Source organism: Bipolaris maydis, assembly GCF_028858645.1.
Source record: "Bipolaris maydis strain C4 unplaced genomic scaffold PSV08scaffold_18, whole genome shotgun sequence".
Lineage (NCBI taxonomy): Eukaryota > Fungi > Ascomycota > Dothideomycetes > Pleosporales > Pleosporaceae > Bipolaris > Bipolaris maydis.
The window spans coordinates 47418-66391 of record NW_027093874.1 but is presented as its reverse complement, the minus strand read 5'-3'; the positions used below and the strand labels follow the sequence as shown (position 1 = coordinate 66391).

The window sequence follows — 18974 nt, the reverse complement described above, 5'->3', positions numbered from 1 at the left end:
GTCCTTGCCCCTTGAATGCATTGTCCATGAAATATTTCTTTCATCAGAGTTCCTGTTAATCTCAGTGTTTAAACAAAGACCTTCACTACTGCGATATTAGGAAGTATCGCAAGCAGAGTCCTGTCCTGACCAAAATGCATGCCTCAAATCCAGTTCTGATACAAGATGTGCCACGATCACCTTCTGTACAGCCGCCATTGTTCTTGGTTCATGATGCGAGTGGTACTATCTTCAGCTATTTTCAGCTCGGTGCGTTAGGTCGTAAAGTATATGGGATATACGATCCTCGTTTTGAACAGTCTGGTGGAGGCGGGTGGCAGAGCGTGGTTGAGATGGCGCGTATGTACATTCGTCTGATCAAGAAGGTAATGCTCAGGGGCGATATTGTGCTTGGAGGTAATAATCATTGCTCCCTTATCAACTTAACACACGGATTGATAGCTAAACATTTGCTACAGGCTGGTCATTTGGCGGCATTCTAGCTGTCCAGATTGCGCACATGTTAGCCATGGAAAACAAAAGGCTTCGCGTCTCTGGCATTATTTTGGTGGATTCGATTTATTCTAGTACTCCAAAACGTGTGCTCGATATGGATTCACAAGGACCAATGATGCCTGGTGTTACTCAAGATGTCAAGGAAAAGGTCCTCACGTCTTTGATCCGGGCTACTTGTTTGTGCGACGAGTGGCAACCGCCAGCTTGGAACACTACTGATGCCAAGTTTCATGGCAAGAATGTTCCAATTCCACCACCGGTCGTGCTAGTTCGCGCAAAGTCTCTCGTTCCGATGGTGAATCCAAATGAGATGTGCTTGCTAGACAAGACCCGAAGTATGCCGTACTTGGGCTGGGAGGATGCCTACGAAGACTTTATCATAAAGGTTTTGGAAACCTGTGGAGATCATTACAGCATCTTTGATACACCCAATGTGAGCAACCTCTACCATCCTATATTTAAAATTACTAACTTACGAGGTATCATCTATCACATCCTGCATGTGCAAGGCATTGGAATTGGTCAAGGTGGGATGAGCGAGGTCTCGTTGACCAATTACATTGCTTCTCTCGGACATCCTTTGGAAACAGATAGAGAAACATGCCTTCGAGATCCAAGTGTTCCTGGTACGTATGGTGCCAAGAAATAAATGATCATATCATATCTGCTTTTGGGAGTATCACGGAAGTTGTTCAAGCATATTCACCTTCTATAGTTAGTTACGTGTCTATGCCATGGAGCTTAAATATACTATACAAGACATTTATATCCAACAAGTCTAAGGAAGTCGAAGCAAAAGAACGTAAAGAACTACTAGAAGACAAACATCTCCTCTATCTGTTGTGGCACAATAAGTGATCGAGCTCAAAAGATCAGAGGGGCGACCCGCAATCGAGTAGATAGAAACAAGCTGATATCTAATCGCTGCAAAGGATTGATTGGAGAAGGTGCCTACCCACGTGCGAAAGAAAATCGCAATATATACTACAAGCTGGTCACGTGATACTACACCACAATATAAAGAACTAAACTTATAAAACAATGCATAACGTGACGGATATGCGAGTCCGTTAAGCAAGCGAGTTAACTACCTTACTAACTTTACGCACCTCTACAGGCATATATCTTAATAATATAATAGTATAATAAATATAAATTAATAGAGTAGATTAAGTACTAGTTTTAGAGTTGAATAAGGCTAAAATAATAGGCTATAGATTATTAGCTAAGAGGGAGTGTTAAATATCAAGGGCGAATAAAACGCCTTGAAGGTAGCTAGGCCTAGCTACCTAATATTTCACCTATATATACTCGCGCTCTTACTACATTAGTTAGCCAATCAATGCATTATCTAACAGGGCCTAGTTCGGCAGAACTAGGCTCCATGGGATGAGTATAGTTATCCTTTTTAGAAATTTGCCATCTTCTTTATTACATCGCTTGTCTGTATAGAACTCAGTCGCGAAATCTTTTATTCGATATTAACTGCTATAATTCTCTGAATGACGAAACGCTTCTACGAACACTGAACACATATGAAGTACAGAGAGGGTGCCGATTAATTGGTAATAGACAAGTTCTCATACTAGTTGCACTGGCCCTACTTATAGTCACTCAATACGACCTAGACCTATTCTACTAATAATGTAAATCACGTGATCTCAGCGTCCCGCGCGAATTCGTACTCGTATCTATCGTCTTATACAACAAGCTTCCCACAACTGCGCATTTATTACAAAACAAATAATTTTCGCATTTAGTTGCGAATTGGTTACCTCAATTTTAGACGTTGCACTAGACTCAGAAAGGCGAGAAAAGTTACCCCGCTCGCGTAAGGGGCCAAATTGGAACACCATGCTCAGGAAGCCGCCGTTACATATAGCTATATTACGCCAGTTGTCACTTTACCTCATCTACTAAGCCTCCTTTAGTCCATTCACATAAAAACTTAAATCCATCCAGCTCGGAGATTTTAAGGTCTTTATTAGACCTCTTAGTTAGGTATAGGTAACAAGGGCCTTCCGAATTCCGAGCCAGTAACCAAAAGTCAATATCTGACTACCCATCACATTCATAATTGCCGGTTAGCTTCGTACCAATATTAATCCAGATTTGCAGGCAGACAGCGAGTAATAGCCGAATCTCATAACTAACATACCGCAGTGATCGTTTATACGCTTTCCGTGTCTTTCACAATGCTCCTTGTAGGTCCGAACTTCAATGTTTCAGTTCTCAGTGTTTTAAAAAAGGTCTTTTTCAAAATCCGCTTCTAGATATGAAGTTGATTGTGGTATTTAATGCCTCTTGCTACAGCAGTATCTAGAAAATCGGTAGAAATAATATAGATATAACTCTTTCAACTTAGTCTTTGTTTCTAGCTTCACACGCATGCTTTAGGTACTTGTGTAGAGGCTCATAAACCTATAGGCTAGGGTTGGAGATCATTTCAAAGCTGGGGTTCGACGAAGCTGCACATATAGCAGCTTCTAGGCTTCTTACATATAGTAAACCAATCTTACAATTGTGGTATACAATCCCAGATCTAACTAATTATAGTTACTCACATGTTATACAACCTATCTGCTCGGAGGTACTCCATAGTCTCTTACTTTAGTAAAATATAGCACCCTAATTTGCAACAGAAAGAGCAGGCTAACCAAAAGCTCTAGTTACTCTTCGTTATTCTACAGCCATAGAAACCATACCTTCTAAATCTAATACTAAGTAGCAAGAGGTTGTTAAATTTAAAAAACTAAATAAAGACAGGTTTCTATTATACCTAGTCATTAATAATATGCTTACGTTTGCTATAGAAGACTAAGATCTAATTATTCCAAATATATAACAAGAAATTTCACAAATCCATTCCCCACTCGCATCATACAGCTCGCCCAGAAATGCCCTAGCACCGTAATAAAACCCCCATTACTGCCATATCCTTTTCTTTTCTTCCATTACAAGATAAAACTTTAGGGCCAATTCAATGTTTAATACCCATTATTCGCCGGGTAGATCAGGCGAGGTAGCCGAACAAATAGATAGCCATTAACGTATACCGCGGATTGAATAATAGCATTCCGACTCGCGGCCTATAATATACGTCTGATCCTTTTTCCCTGCAAATTATCTTCTAAGTGTCGCCTTGAATAGTCCTTTGAATTAAACTATATTATGGAAGCTCCAGTCACATAGTTGTCTCTGCCCCACAAAGATCAGCTCGTAGTACTGGTCTTTGCACGATTTTGTAAGCCTCTAGTACGTACATCAATTGTGGTAAGTCCCTATAAAAATATAGATGGTTGTTACGAACAACTAACAATGTCTCTAAGTTGTACATATACTATTAGTTAAGATCATTCGATCTAGCTTTGACACCAAAGGAAATTGTTGAGTAGGCAGCCTTTCTGCAGACTGTATTTACTATATGCTAATGCATCACTGCCCTGATATGGGGCAGAGTGGCAGACTTACCTAAGGGAGGAAGGAAGATGGTGCTCACTATTGGCCTGTTAGGCTCTAGTAAGATCCTTGCCCTATACGATGGTATTAAGACTAAAAATATAGTGTTAAGCTGCGTTGCTTTCAGATTCGTAAGTAACTTTACCTAGGCTGTGGTTGTGCGTGCTATTGAAGGCTTAGTTAACGGTAACGTTGCTGTAATTAGAATGATAGTGTCTGAAGTTATTTAGGATCTGTGGTAAGCTTGTTCCTCTATATGCAGCCGCACTTCTCTTTTACTGTAGATCTAACAAATCGAAAATTAGGTATAAGCAACGCGCGTTCTTGTTAATGCTAATAGCATTTAATGTTGCCGTGGTAATTAGTCCGGTTATAGTAAGTATAGTAGTAGGTTCCTCGTATTCTGGGGTGAAACCGTCTCCAAATGCTCTATTGCTTAGCTAATATCCATTTGTAAAGCCCGCTCTGCTTAATGGAGCCATTCTTATAGTGGCTCTAGCTTTGGTGGTTCTGAGGTTGAAGGAGGTATGTGTATTGCGAAGTATACAAAACAATGGTGTACTGAGTTATAGAACAGACACTTAAGCCCCTTCGCAATAAGTATAATTATAGACTATATATTGCCTAAAAGATTTCTAGGATGCTCTATCCTACTAAAAACGAGGCTAAGTACTTATAGGTTTCGTACTAAAACCTCGAAGAGGAAGAAAGTGAAATTTTACTAGAGCTACTAGGACCGTAAAATCCAACTAAACCGCGTCTTTAATTGGCGATACTGCCTCTTCGTCGCATGTTTACCCTAAATGTCTGCCTCACAATTGTCTGCTAAGGTATTCTCGAGGGCTATCTTGGGGCATACAACACACTATGGCTAAGTTTTCTAAGTCTACTAGTTGTTACTTGGCACTCGAGCAGCGCACAAAATCCTTTCCAGTTTTTTAGGGGATTAGGTATGCTGGTTAAGTAAGTGGCTGCTTCTATAGCTCTGCTAGGACTAGTTGGCATACCTGTGTAAGTGTTTGGTTATCCCCGATTGTCTTAGAAATTCGGAACCACGAAGTTGTGGCGCTTCTTCCTTTTTGGTTTCCCGTTATGTTACTTTATTACGCCCTTTACTGTTATTCTGAAGTCTAAAATACTATCGACACGTGGCGCCAGCGTTATAGTTTGGTTGGTTATTGGTGTAGTCTAGACATTGTCGGTCATCTTAGGAATGTTTGTTCTTCTTGCGTAGATTATGCTGACTAATAAGTAAGTGGTAGTTACCTGATGAGAGAGTCTTTACTAACTTAAGGCTAGTGTATCACCACATCTGATAGCCCTAGGGAGAACGTATAGTGCTGTAGTCTTGCTCTTATCGTTCTCTCGCTTAATAAGCTCTGTGTTTGGCGGTATTGTGCTTGGCTATAGTTTAGAGCGAGGTATAATGGAACTAGCGTGGTAGATAATGTGTATTATTGCCCTACTAGGATGCGGACTTAGTTTCCTTGTTTAAGAAGGGAACGGACATGAAATTTAGCTCCCTGGTGATGATGAGGAGTAGTTGGAGTAAAAGAGACTATATCCCGCTGGACCATTGATGAATAAAGTCTTATAACATTAATGGGTGGGGGAGAATAATAAATAAAACCTCGGTAGGGAGGAGGTATTGTGAAATGAACATAATATAATTCATTACGCTGGCCTAGTCACTTTGAGAGTATTATAAGACAATTATTAAATCTGTTGGAACTAACAGTCCTAGCCACCTTTAGGATGGCTAAGTTATTCGTAAAAACTCTCTTCTAATACTAAATAGCAAGAGTAAATATTATTATTAGTGTGTACTGGGTCTTAAAGTCTTTACCCGGCGATAATTATAGCTTTAGCTAGCTTAGCTATTGTCTAGAAATTGTGTTAGGAGGGGTAGGTTCTAAGTGTATTATATATTACGCATGCATTTGGTTTCTTCTATCGTCGTTTAATATTCACGATTTAATATTTATAAAGCTAAGGGTTGGAAAGTAACTAGAAACCTAAATATGAATTTAGATACAAAGCTAAACGTATGCGATACTAGTTTAGAGATGGATTAAAAAGAGTAGAGCTCTTTGAAAACTTAATTTGATTAAATAGCGAAGAAGCTCGTATAAGATGTGAATGATGCTTTTAGCTTACTAACGGAGAAAAGAATTTAACGTAAATTTACCTAAATCTACGGACTCCTTTTAGTCTTTTTTCTATCTACTTGATTCTCGGCAATTGCGTAAATTATAGTTTTCAGCTAGTGGAATTATGTTGTGTACCTTTAAAGAATCGTATGAGAATGGTATTACCTAGACTGGCTCATTTGCTCATTCTTTTAGTTCTTAGAAGTTTCGGCACAGTGGCTGAGAAGCTACCTTAGATACGGCAGCACCTCTGATGGGACTAGTTATTGGCTGTTTATTTGGGTACCCTTCTATAGTTAGATTGGAAAGATAAGCTATAATCTTGTAAAACGTGTTGAAGCAATGTATAGTATGTTCGTCGTTCTACTTTGGTTGGTAACCGTTAAGTAAGTACCTATAGTCTCTTAACGTTTCAAGCTGCCTAGATTAGTTAAGCAATCGCTTCCTTTATAAGAACGTAACCTACTAAGCAGTGCATCTAATGGAAACTAGAGACTGCGTATACCTCAATGTCTCTAGGGCTAATATGCGGGTGTATATGCTATTTAATACTAGAATAATCTCTCTATGTCTTGTAGTTGCTGTTTACCTTTATTCTTATTGCTATATTATGTTAGATTTGAAACACAATAATTAGGCCATTAGAAGCCTATAATTATGTATACCTAGTTCTTTAGTTCTTTGCTTAAGTACTGTGATGTTATGGAAGAGATTATATGGTATAGGGTCCTTGATATGATGCCTAGGATTGCCTAGCTGATCTGTAGTAGCGATATCTAAGCCGTATTAAAACTTAAGCACACTCCTTTCTACTCTTCTTCTTAATATACTTAACGGGATGAAAGGTGTACGATGTGAATCTGATTTGGGATTATAATGTGCTCTTAAATCTCTTAAGGCTAGGAAGAGGACTGCGACTATTAATATGGTTGTAAAGATATAGTAAGCGTAATGAGCGACAGAAACGATCTAATTCCGCCTGGAATAGGTTTTAGGGGTATAAGTGGAGTAGCGACCTTAGAGTAGAGTATCCATTAACTTATCTCCAAAATCAGAGGAAGATTCAATCTCGTCTTTCAGGTCTTGATATATAGCTACGTTAAGTTATACAAATATTAGCTCTTGGTATGCTGTAGGCACTTCTTTAATGTCTCTACAGTGTTTCCGAGCCTATATTTCTACGTGCACGTTTCCAAGGATATTTCCAAAGGCATTTATCTTAAAATTCTAGTCCATACATATTAGGGTATCATCTATACCTATTCCATATATTATGAAGGCGCTATCCGAAATTGTTTGCCAGATCTTAGGTATCAGTCATTTCCAACACGCGGCTGCGCTTCCAAGATTCACAACGCTAGCTAGTCTATTATATTACCTATATTAACACTACAGTAACTTCGATAACATTTTTCGTCTTTCGTCCTTTCTACTATAAAAGGCACCTAATAAGATACTCAATAAGATTAAACTACTTACTTCAAAATCTATCAATATTAATTGAGATCATCGGCGATAACGATTAGAGTAAATATATACTTATTAATCTAGATAAGTTATATAAAGAATAGCAAGGGCTTTGGTCTTTATTGAAATTAGAAAACTCTAGCAAAGCTGTTTACTGTTATAGTTTAAGAGATACCTAGGCTAATAAGGTCGTATGAGAGACCGTTGGCTTTACAGACTGGGGATTGAAATGCAGAGGATAGAGAAACGATATCGTAATAATGTAGAATTTAGTACTCTATCTTACTACACTTCTAGTTGTCCTGCCTACCTGACGCAACGTCTTGCTACTAGTTTTAGCTAGTGTTTTTTATTGAATTAATCTTGCTGTTCGTAAAATTAAGATAGACCGCGTACCTTATAGGTGCTAGAGTTGTTATAAGTACATCCAACAATAACCCAGAACCAAATGCGATATCCCGCTACCCCTAGCAGCGCAATACAGTAAATTCCAACAACTAAAATTATCATAGTCCGAATCGTTTCCAAAACAATCCGCGTAAGTATAGAGCATGCAAAAACCCCAATCAATAATTTGCTTCCGAACCAGAGGCTTCAAGAACTAGCTTATTCCTCTACTACTATACTTCGTTGCGACTAGTTCAAATGGCGGCGCTAATTCCATCAGCCAGTCTATATACCCATCGCATCGAGGAAAGTAATATATATTATTATTATTATTATTATTATTATTGATTAACGTCCTGTCTCAGCTGGTAGGCTATATAAGACGTGCAGGCTATGCCTACAGGTAACTACGTAGTGCTATCAATTTGGTGTAGGTGGGGGAGGGGGCTATCTAAATCGAGGTGAGGCTCGTGGCCTAGTGTGGAGGAGGGTAGTAGGAGGTCTTGCGGGTGAGAGGAGAGGTAAGTTGGGTGTAGGGCGAAGGCACCTAGTGTAGGTGTTGTCCTAGTTGTCGAGGTTTCCTTTATACCAGGCCTGCGTTGCAGCCCTAGTTTCCTTAATAAAGGCAATAGTAGCCTGTACGCCTACTGTAGTATCTAGTAAGAAAGCTAGCGATAGGGGGTCCTTTGTAGTTTCTTGCATCTTCTTCCTAGCCTCCTTGTATAGCGTGCAGCTAAGGAGGATATGTGCAGGGTCTTGAGTAGCTCGATAGTTGCAGGGGCAAACTTTAGAGTCTACTTTTCCTCGCTTGAATAGGAAGTCTCGTAGATAGCAGTGACCTAACTTAAGCTGATAGAAGGCGCTAGAGGCTTCTCTACTAGTAGGAGGAGTAGCAATCTGCTTTCTAGTCTTCCACTTGTACCTTGCGGCGTAAGTAGTAGGATTTAGAGTAATAGCTTTTCTCCCGTATTGTCCTAGATAGCTAAGCCACTCTCGCTCGCCTAGCTGCTTTATTCGTGTGCCTATTACAGCTAGGCTCGTCCTGCTAGAGCTAGGATCTAGCTTTGTCGCCTCCTTTGCTAGCGCGTCTGCTCTCTCGTTTCCTATAACGCCCTGGTGTCCTGGTACCCACTGTATGGTAGGTAATATGCCTTTTTCTTGTAGCTTTTCTGCTGCTATAGTGCATCTGAGTTGCCACTCTTGCCCTGGGTAGTCAGAAGCAGTCTTTAGTCTGAGTATTGCAGCCTGGTTATCTGCATATATTCTAACTTCAAGGTAGTCGTCTGCTAGGTCAACAGCCTTTTCTAGGCCTAGGGTAATACCTTCTAGTTCTCCGTTGTAGACTAGCTGGTTGTATCCTATATTAGCCTTTTCTTGAGCTATAAGGCTAGCTCCTTTGTAGAGGGCTACTCCTACTCCTACTCCTTTGCCTTTGCTTGTAGCTGAGGCGTCTGAGTAGATAGAAAGAAGATGCTCGTCTTCTAGTAGTTCCTTGTGGTGCTCTGCTTCGCTTTCCTTTGATTTCTTAGATATATTAATCCTATAGGGCGTAGTAGCGCTCCAGGGCATAGAGGCGTAGTGCTGAATCTTCTCGCTATCTTCTGATAGAGCTGTTGAGATAGATCTAGTAATACGCTCTAGCTGCTTGCCTTGATTGCTATTGATAGCGATATTAAGAGGGTGGCTAGGAGCTAGCTTTCTTGCTCTAAAGGCGTATTGTCGTAGGGCGTTATTTAGCCTAATCCTAGGAGGGTAGAGAGCTGCTTCTACCTCGCTAGGTATAGCAGGCGAGGTTCTAAAGGAGCCTAGGATCTTCCTACAGGCTTGATTCTGCAGCTTCTGCCTTTGGTTAAGCGTTGTCTGCTGCTCTCTCCAGAAGATTTGGCAGCCGTAGTCAGCTACGCTGGTGACGCAGGCTAGGTAGAGCTGTCGTACTGCTCTAGGCGAGAGGCCTTTGTTTGAGTTAGCTAGCCTGCTAAGGCGGTGGAAGGCTGCGCTAGCCTGCTGGTTCCTAATGTAGCTGTGGTGCTTGAATTTAAGGCTGCAGTCAAAGTATATACCTAGCCATCTAACTAGCTCCTTAGACTGTACTATTTCCTGATTAGGTAGAGTAAGTACTCTAGCTTGATCCTTTCTAGATCTTGTCCAGTTTACTAGTTCAGTCTTTGAGCTATCGAACTGGATAGCTGACTCCCCTGCTAGTCTGAATAGATTCTGAATCTCCTTTTCTAGTAGCTTGATATTCCTTCTTACTGACGTAGTTGATATAGAGATCTGGAGGTCGTCTATATAAGAGGAGGAGTAGATATTCGCATTAGTCTGAATCGCCTTAAATAGTGGCTTTGAGTAGATCAGAAACAGGATAGGCGAGGCTGGGCTTCCTTGAGGGGTACCTGTCGAGATCTCCTGCGGCTCCTCAGTCTGTCCGTCAAAGGACAGCTGCAGTACTCTGTCCTCTAGGAAGGACTTTGTCCAGGCTAGTAGGCAGCAGGGGAGGCCTTGATCTCTCATGCCTTCAAGGAGCTTGTTTTTTGAGACATGATCGAAGGCTCCTTTAATATCAAGAAAGATAGTAGTAGTAATCTTCTGCTTTCTTTTCTGCTGCTGTATATTGTTATAGAAGAGTAGCGCAGCGTCGATAGCGGATTTCTTCAGTCTTCCTCCTAGTTGAGAGGGGTGGAGTAGATCTGTTGTTTCCGCTAGTGCGCCTAGTCTTCTAGCTACTAGTCTTTCTAGTACTTTGCCTAGGCAGTTTAGGAGTGAGATAACTCTATAGGCCTTAGGGATCGAGTAGTTAGGCTTGCTTGGCTTCTTTAGGATAACTCCCTTTGCTTTTCTCCAGCACCTTGGGTGGTAGCCTAGATTGAAGAAGGTGGAGTATATCCTAAATAGGGCTTCTGACTGCGCTAGGTAGGCCTTTTGGATCACCTCCTGGCTGATCAGATCAGGCCCTGGTGAGGTAGCCTTCACCTTGCAGCAGGCAAAGGAGAGTTCGTCCTTTGTTAGAGTAGGCCAGGTCCACTTGCTGTCTCCCCTGTAGGTGTGGAAGGAGGGGGTGGCTGTCGTAGGAGGCTGAGGAAAGAGATCCTCTCTAAAAGCCTTGCATTTCTCAGTAAACGTCTCCCTACCTTTAATAGTAGGTATTTGAGTACTAAGGTTATCTTTAGTGTATGCTAGTGCTTTAAAGATCTCTTTTGGTGAGTCTTTTCGAAGGAAGGCCTCCCAGTGGCTTTGCTTAGCTCGTTGAATAGCTTTTAAGTATCCATTTTTCGTACGTAGATACTCTCTTTTCCACTGGTAGAGAGAGCTATTATTTTCCTTTTCTACCTCCTTCTTGTAGGCTCTATAGGCTCTACTTAGTTCTCTCCTACGGCTATCTAGCTCGCTAGTCCACCAGGGCTTTGTCTTTGGCTTTAGGTTGACTAGTGGAGTTGACTTTTCTAGTGCGCTCTGTATAGCCTTCGTAAGATCTTCTCCTAGCTTATCTAGCTTAGTTTCTAGCGCGATATTTTGTCCTAGAATAAGCTTTCTTGAGGTGTAGTTTGAATAAGGAGGTAGTGTCGACAGTCGCTTTTCTAGATCTAGGGCTTTGATCTCCTGTCCTAGCGTCTCCTTGAAAATCGTCCAGTCCGTTCGTTTAGTATTATACTGTTTTGGCTGGCTAGGCAGCTGGCTAGGCAGCTGACTAGGTAGCTGGCTAGTAGTATAGGTACTAAATAGTATTGCGTGGTGATCAGATCCTACTTTAGGTATAGTCTGCCAGTCCTGGATACTAGCAGCTATATTATTGGTTGCAAAAGTAAGATCTAGTACGCTCTCTTTCCGCATATGAGACCTAAAGAAGGTGCCTACCCCTAGAGTATTTAGTAGAGTGAGATTTTGCGCGTCTATCCAATCTACTAGCTCCTCCGCTAGTGTACTAGGGCTGCGCTCCTCTAGGCTCCACCTAGGATGGTGGGTGTTGAAGTCTCCTAGGATGATTGACTGAGGTTGTAGAGTCTCCTGTAGGAGGCGCCTCTGGATTGTCGTCTTATTTTGGCCTTCTAGAAGGCTTTTCTCGTTATAAATGTTATATATATAGAAGTTAGAAGTAGAGGCTAGTACTTTAATAGCTAGAAAGTCGTTATCGTTGCTAATAAAAGGAATAACCTCTACTTCTAGATCTTTCCTAATATAGAAGAGTACTCTAGGCCTTAAGGAGGAGTCCTCTAGGGTAGGTAGTATCTGAGTAAAGTTCTGGTGAGCGATAGATCTAGTGCTTGAGTAGGAGGATCTCTTGAGTAGCCAGGGCTCCTGTACTGCGACGATTTTGGCGTCTACTTTAATAGCTAGGTCTAGCGCGCTCTCAGTAGCAGAACTACTTCTATTAACATTTATTTGTAGGATCTTTAACATCCTAGTTAGTAGGGCCTGTCCTAGTAGTCCTAGCTATAAGAATATCGCAGCTAGAGCTATTTGCCGCGTGAGGCTTACTGCAGTTAACGCACTTAAAGATAGTGTGTACGCAGGCTTTGCCTTTTATAGGGCAGGAGTTGCATTTATGTAGGCTAGTGTGGTGAGCCTCACTGCAAATCTGACAGGCTACTCTACTACATCTAGTCTCAAGGTGGCCAAAACCTTGGCATTTAGAGCACTGCTTTAAGTTGTTAATAACTCGTAGCTTCTCTGCTCTCAGGCTCTCTCCGAGAATATAGAGCTTTCCTCTAATAGCCTTTAGAGCCTCCTCTTCAGTTGCGAAGGCGACGCAGGCGGAGCCATAGCTCTGCTGTCCTCTCTTAGCCTCAGGAGTGAGCCAGAAAGGGGTGCCTACTACTTTGAGGCCTTTGTTAAAGGTCTCAATCTCCTCCTTGATTACCTCTAGGCCGTGGTTAGTAGGTAGTCTATGGACGACTACTTTGAACCACGAGGTAATGGGCTGCGCTACCTTAAAGGCTACTAGATCCTTCCAGATACCCTGGTTTTCCAGCAGGTAGTTGGCTGTAAAAGCAGGCGTGGTAGTGACTACCTTATTCCCTTTTGAGGATAGCGTGACTGAGGCGACTACGGGCGATTGCACCCCTCCTTTCAAGGTGAAGGCTTGGTTGAAGGCATTTCTTAGCCTAAGGGCGTCAAAGGCAGCAGGGCCTCCTTGGTTGACTAGGACTAGCTGCCTCTCCTTTAGGCTAGGCTTAGCCTTTTGAGGTGCCTTCTTCTGCACAGTAGTCCACTGTTGCTCCTTATTTGCTGTTGCAGCTGCGGCGTACGATATAGGCTGCGTAGGAGCAGCTGTCTGTCTATTACCCTGCTGGTTTGGTTGTGCAGGGGTAGGTTTGTCGAGGCGGCGAACCTTGTCTCTTAGCTCCTTAGAGACGTTTGAAAGCGAGGAGATCTGATCTCCTAGAATTGCTGCGTTCTTCTTATTAACTCGGCCTGTCTCAGTGTAGTCTCTAAAGACTTCTACTAGGTCGAGCAGGCTAGTCTGCTGTGAGGGGTTGCTTTCAGCTAGACTAGCTGCTTGGACTACTAGGTTTCTAGCTATCTCGAGGGCCTCTTCTACTGTCGTAGCCCTAGGTGTTTTGTTTTGGCTAGCGAAAGGATTCCTTAGTGTTGAGCCAATAAAAGGCGAGAAGTTGCTTCTAGTGCGGGTGTGTGTGGGTCTATTAGGCTCGGCAGGTAGGTCATCTACTGTAGAGGGGGGTGTGCTATCCCTAGGGCGCGAGGATTCCTGAGTCCCTTGGGTTCTTTGTACTTCTACTACGATTGTGTCCATCTCGTCGATCTCCTGAGTGTAGCTAGTAGCGCTCATCTTTGATCTTCTACTAGCCTCTTCTAGGCTAGTAGTAGAGGCTGATCTTTTCTTCTTATTCTGCTCTATACTAGAGCTTCGCTCTATGTCCTGCTGGACTCGAGCTTCTAGATCGCTACCTTCGAGTTCTACCTGATCTCTCTGAGTTGGCATTAATCTAGATGGTCTGTGCGCTGAAAATTTTTCTTGAGGTTTGTAAGATAGCTGTAGGGAGACGAGTACTTTCCTCTACTGCGCGACAGCGCGCTAGATGCACGCTTTAGAAGTAGTTGCAAACGATTTTTTATAAGAGATTTGTATATATTTAGCTAATATTACACCTATTCTAGAAAACTCGAAGTTGGTGTGGTGACGTATAATATATATTATTATTATTATTATTATTATTGATTAACGTCCTGTCTCAGCTGGTAGGCTATATAAGACGTGCAGGCTATGCCTACAGGTAACTACGTAGTGCTATCAATTTGGTGTAGGTGGGGGAGGGGGCTATCTAAATCGAGGTGAGGCTCGTGGCCTAGTGTGGAGGAGGGTAGTAGGAGGTCTTGCGGGTGAGAGGAGAGGTAAGTTGGGTGTAGGGCGAAGGCACCTAGTGTAGGTGTTGTCCTAGTTGTCGAGGTTTCCTTTATACCAGGCCTGCGTTGCAGCCCTAGTTTCCTTAATAAAGGCAATAGTAGCCTGTACGCCTACTGTAGTATCTAGTAAGAAAGCTAGCGATAGGGGGTCCTTTGTAGTTTCTTGCATCTTCTTCCTAGCCTCCTTGTATAGCGTGCAGCTAAGGAGGATATGTGCAGGGTCTTGAGTAGCTCGATAGTTGCAGGGGCAAACTTTAGAGTCTACTTTTCCTCGCTTGAATAGGAAGTCTCGTAGATAGCAGTGACCTAACTTAAGCTGATAGAAGGCGCTAGAGGCTTCTCTACTAGTAGGAGGAGTAGCAATCTGCTTTCTAGTCTTCCACTTGTACCTTGCGGCGTAAGTAGTAGGATTTAGAGTAATAGCTTTTCTCCTGTATTGTCCTAGATAGCTAAGCCACTCTCGCTCGCCTAGCTGCTTTATTCGTGTGCCTATTACAGCTAGGCTCGTCCTGCTAGAGCTAGGATCTAGCTTTGTCGCCTCCTTTGCTAGCGCGTCTGCTCTCTCGTTTCCTATAACGCCCTGGTGTCCTGGTACCCACTGTATGGTAGGTAATATGCCTTTTTCTTGTAGCTTTTCTGCTGCTATAGTGCATCTAAGTTGCCACTCTTGCCCTGGGTAGTCAGAAGCAGTCTTTAGTCTGAATATTGCAGCCTGGTTATCTGCATATACTCTAACTTCAAGGTAGTCGTCTGCTAGGTCAAAAGCTTTCTCTAGGCCTAGGGTAATACCCTCTAGTTCTCCGTTGTAGACTAGCTGGTTGTATCCTATATTAACCTTTTCATAAGCTATGAGACTAGCTCCTTTGTAGAAAGCTACTCCTACTCCTATACCCTTGCCTTCCTTTGTAGCTGAGGCGTCTGAGTAGATCGAGAGGAGATATTCGTCTTCTAGAAGCTCCTTGTGGTGCTTTGCTTCGATTTCCTTTGACTTCTTAGATATATTAGTCTTGTAGGGCATTGTAGAGCTCCAGGGCATAGAGGCGTAGTGCTTGATCTCCTCACTATCGTCCGATAGAGCTGTTGAGATAGATCTAGTAATACGCTCTAGCTGCTTTCCTTGATTACTAGTGATAGCAATATTAAGAGGGTGGCTAGGAGCTAGCTTTCTTGCTCTAAAGGCGTATTGTCGTAGGGCGTTGTTAAGTCTAACTCTAGGAGGACATAGAGCTGCTTCTACCTCGCTAGGTATGGCAGGTGAGGTTCTGAAGGATCCTAGGATCTTTCTACAGGCTTGGTTCTGCAGCTTCTGTCTCTGGTTAAGCGCTGTCTGCTGCTCCCTCCAGAAGATTTGGCAGCCATAGTCAGCTACGCTGGTGATGCAGGCTAGGTAGAGCTGTCGTACTGCTCTAGGAGAGAGGCCTTTGTTTGAGTTAGCTAGCCTGCTAAGGCGGTGGAAGGCTGCGCTAGCCTGCTGGTTTCTAATAAGGCTGTGGTGCTTGAATTTGAGGCTGCAGTCAAAGTAGACACCTAGCCATCTAACTAGCTCCTTAGACTGTACTATCTCCTGATTAGGTAGAGTAAGTACTCTAGCTTGATCCTTTCTTGATCTTGTCCAGTTTACTAGTTCAGTCTTTGAGCTATCGAATTGGATGGCTGACTCCTCTGCTAGTCTAAAGAGATTCTGAATCTCCTTTTCTAGTAGCTTGATATTCTTCCTTACTGACGTAGATGATATTGAGATCTGGAGGTCGTCTATATAGGAGGAGGAGTAGATATTCGCATTAGTCTGAATTGCATTGAATAGTGGTTTTGAGTAGATCAGAAATAGGATGGGCGAGGCAGGGCTTCCTTGAGGGGTTCCTGTCGAGATTACCTGCGGCTCCTCAGTCTGTCCGTCAAAGGACAGCTGCAGTATTCTGTCCTCTAAAAAGGACTTTGTCCAGGCTAGTAGGCAGCAGGGGAGGCCTTGATCTTTCATGACTTCAAGAAGCTTGTTTTTTGAGACGTGATCGAAGGCTCCTTTGATATCAAGAAAGATAGTAGTAGTAGTCTTCTGCTTTCTTTTCTGCTGCTGTATGTTGTTGTAGAAGAGTAGCGCAGCGTCGATAGCGGATTTCTTTAGTCTTCCTCCTAGTTGAGAGGGGTGGAGTAGATCTGTTGTTTCCGCTAGTGCACCTAGTCTCCTAGCTACTAGTCTCTCTAGTACTTTGCCTAGGCAGTTTAGGAGTGAGATAACTCTATAGGCCTTAGGGATCGAGTAGTCAGGCTTGTTTGGCTTTCTTAAGATGACTCCCTTTGCTTTTCTCCAGCACCTTGGGTGGTAGCCTAGGTTGAATAGAGTAGAGTATATCCTAAATAGAGCTTCTGGCTGCGCTGAGTAGACCTTTTGGATCACCTCCTGGCTGATCAGATCAGGCCCTGGTGAGGTGGCTTTCACCTTACAGCAGGCAAAGGAGAGTTCGTCCTCTGTCAGGGCAGGCCAGGTCCATCTGCTGTCTCCCCTGTAGATGTGGAAGGAGGGGGTCGCTGTCGTAGGAGGCGGAGGAAAGAGATCCTCTCTAAAAGCCTTACATTTCTTAGTGAAGGATTCCTTGCCTTTAATAGCAGGTATTCGAGTACTAAGGTTATCTTTAGTATATGCTAGCGCTTTAAAGATCTCCTTAGGTGAGTCTTTTTGGAGGAAAGCCTCCCAGTGGCTCTGTTTAGCTCGTTGAATAGCTTTTAGGTATCTATTTTTTGTACGTAGATACTCTCGTTTCCACTGGTAGAGGGAGCTATTATTTTCCTTTGCTGCCTCCTTCTTGTAGGCTCTATAGGCTCTACTTAGGTCTCGCTTATGGCTATCTAGCTCGCTAGTCCACCAGGGCTTCGTCTTTGGCTTTTGGTTGACTAGTGGAGTTGACTTTTCTAGCGCTTTCTGTATAGCTCTCGTAAGATCTTCTCCTAGCTCGTCTAGCTTAGTTTCTAGTAGGATATTTTGTCCTAGGATAAGCTTTCTTGAGGTGTAGTTCGAGCAAGGAGGTAGTGTTGATAGGCGCTTCTCTAGATCTAGGACTTTGATCTCCTGTCCTAGCGTCTCCTTGAAAGTCGTCCAGTCCGTTCGTTTCGTATTATACTGTTTTGGCAGGCTGGCTGGCTGGCTAGGTAGCTGGCTAGTAGTATAGATACTAAATAGAATAGCGTGGTGGTCAGAACCTACTTCAGGTATAGTCTGCCAGTCCAGGATACTAGCAGCTGTATTGCTGGTTGCAAAAGTAAGGTCTAATACGCTTTCTTGCCGCATATGAGATCTCAAGAAAGTGCCTGCCCCTGGAGTATTTAGTAGAGTGAGATCTTGAGTATCTATCCACTCTACTAGTTCCTCTGCTTGTGTGCTAGGGCTGCGCTCCTCTAGGCTCCACCTAGGATGGTGGGTGTTGAAGTCTCCTAGGATAATTGACTGAGGCTGTAGGATCTCCTGCAGGAGGCGCCTCTGAATTGTCGTCTTATTTAGCCCTTCTTGGAGGCTTTTTTCGTTATAAATATTGTAGATATAGAGGCTAGAAGTAGAGGCTAGTACTTTGATAGCTAGGAAATCGTTATCGTCGCTAATAAAGGGATTAACCTCTCCTTTTAGGTCTTTTCTAATATAGAATAGTACTCTAGGCCTTAAGGAGGTATCCTTAGGGGTAGGTAGTATCTGAGTAAAGTCCTGGTGAGCGGTAGATCTAGTGTTTTCGTACGAGGATCCCTTAGGTAACCAGGGCTCCTGTACTGCGACGATCCTGGCGTCTACTTTAATAGCTAGGTCTAGGGCGCTCTCAGTAGCAGGGCTATTCCTATTAACATTTATTTGTAGGACTTTTAACATTCTAGTTAGAAGAGGTAGTCCTAGATATCCTAGCTTGTAGGATATCACATTCGTGGCTATTAGCTGCGTGAGGTTTGCTACAATTAACACACTTAAATATAGTGTGTACGCAGGCTTTGCCTTTAGTAGGGCAGGACTTGCATCTGTGTAGACTAGTGTGGTGAGCCTCACCACAAATCTGACAGGCTACTCTAGTGCACCTAGCCTCAAGGTGGCCAAAGCCTTGGCATTTAGAGCACTGCTTTAAGTTGTTAATAACTCGTAGCTTCTCTGCTCTTAGGCTCTCTCCTAGGATATAGAGCTTTCCTCTTATAGCCTTGAGGGCCTCCTCTTCAGTCGCAAAGGCGACGCAGGCGGAGCCATAGCTTTGCTGCCCTCTCTTAGACTCAGGAGTGAGCCAGAAGGGAGTGCCTACTACTTTAAGGCCTTTGTTAAAGGTCTCAATCTCCTCCTTGATTACCTCTAGGCCGTGGTTAGTAGGTAGCCTATGGACGACTATTTTAAACCACGAGGTAATTGGCTGCGCTACCTTAAAGGCTACTAGATCCTTCCAGATACCCTGGTTTTCCAGCAGGTAGTTGGCTGTAAAAGCAGGCGTGGTAGTGACTACCTTATTCCCTTTTGAGGATAGCGTGACTGAGGCGACTACGGGCGATTGCACCCCTCCTTTCAAGGTGAAGGCTTGGTTGAAGGCATTTCTTAGCCTAAGGGCGTCAAAGGCAGCAGGGCCTCCTTGGTTGACTAGGACGAGCTGCCTCTCCTTTAGGCTAGGCTTAGCCTTTTGAGGTGCCTTCTTCTGCATAGTA

At 43.1% G+C, this 18974-nt stretch overlaps 2 protein-coding genes across 2 annotated transcripts; both read left to right on the top strand.

The window, feature by feature from the left end:
* Nucleotides 1–38: 38 nt before the first annotated feature.
* Nucleotides 39–1353, top strand: PSV08DRAFT_382840 (thioesterase; the record flags this gene model as incomplete). The annotated part of the gene is made up of 3 exons (XM_066093411.1): nucleotides 39–396; nucleotides 459–928; nucleotides 1255–1353. Exons 1-3 carry the CDS (start codon nucleotides 135–137, stop codon nucleotides 1351–1353), a joined length of 831 nt encoding a protein of 276 aa, XP_065947943.1. The 5' UTR covers nucleotides 39–134.
* A 2576-nt stretch (nucleotides 1354–3929) lies between these two features.
* On the top strand, nucleotides 3930–4398 carry PSV08DRAFT_191159 (uncharacterized protein; the record flags this gene model as incomplete). Its single annotated transcript, XM_066091981.1, has 3 exons — nucleotides 3930–4058; nucleotides 4104–4168; nucleotides 4239–4398. Coding segments are annotated over 3 exons (354 nt in total), but the record flags the coding sequence as incomplete, so codon positions are not given.
* Between the last annotated feature and the right edge of the window lie 14576 nt (nucleotides 4399–18974).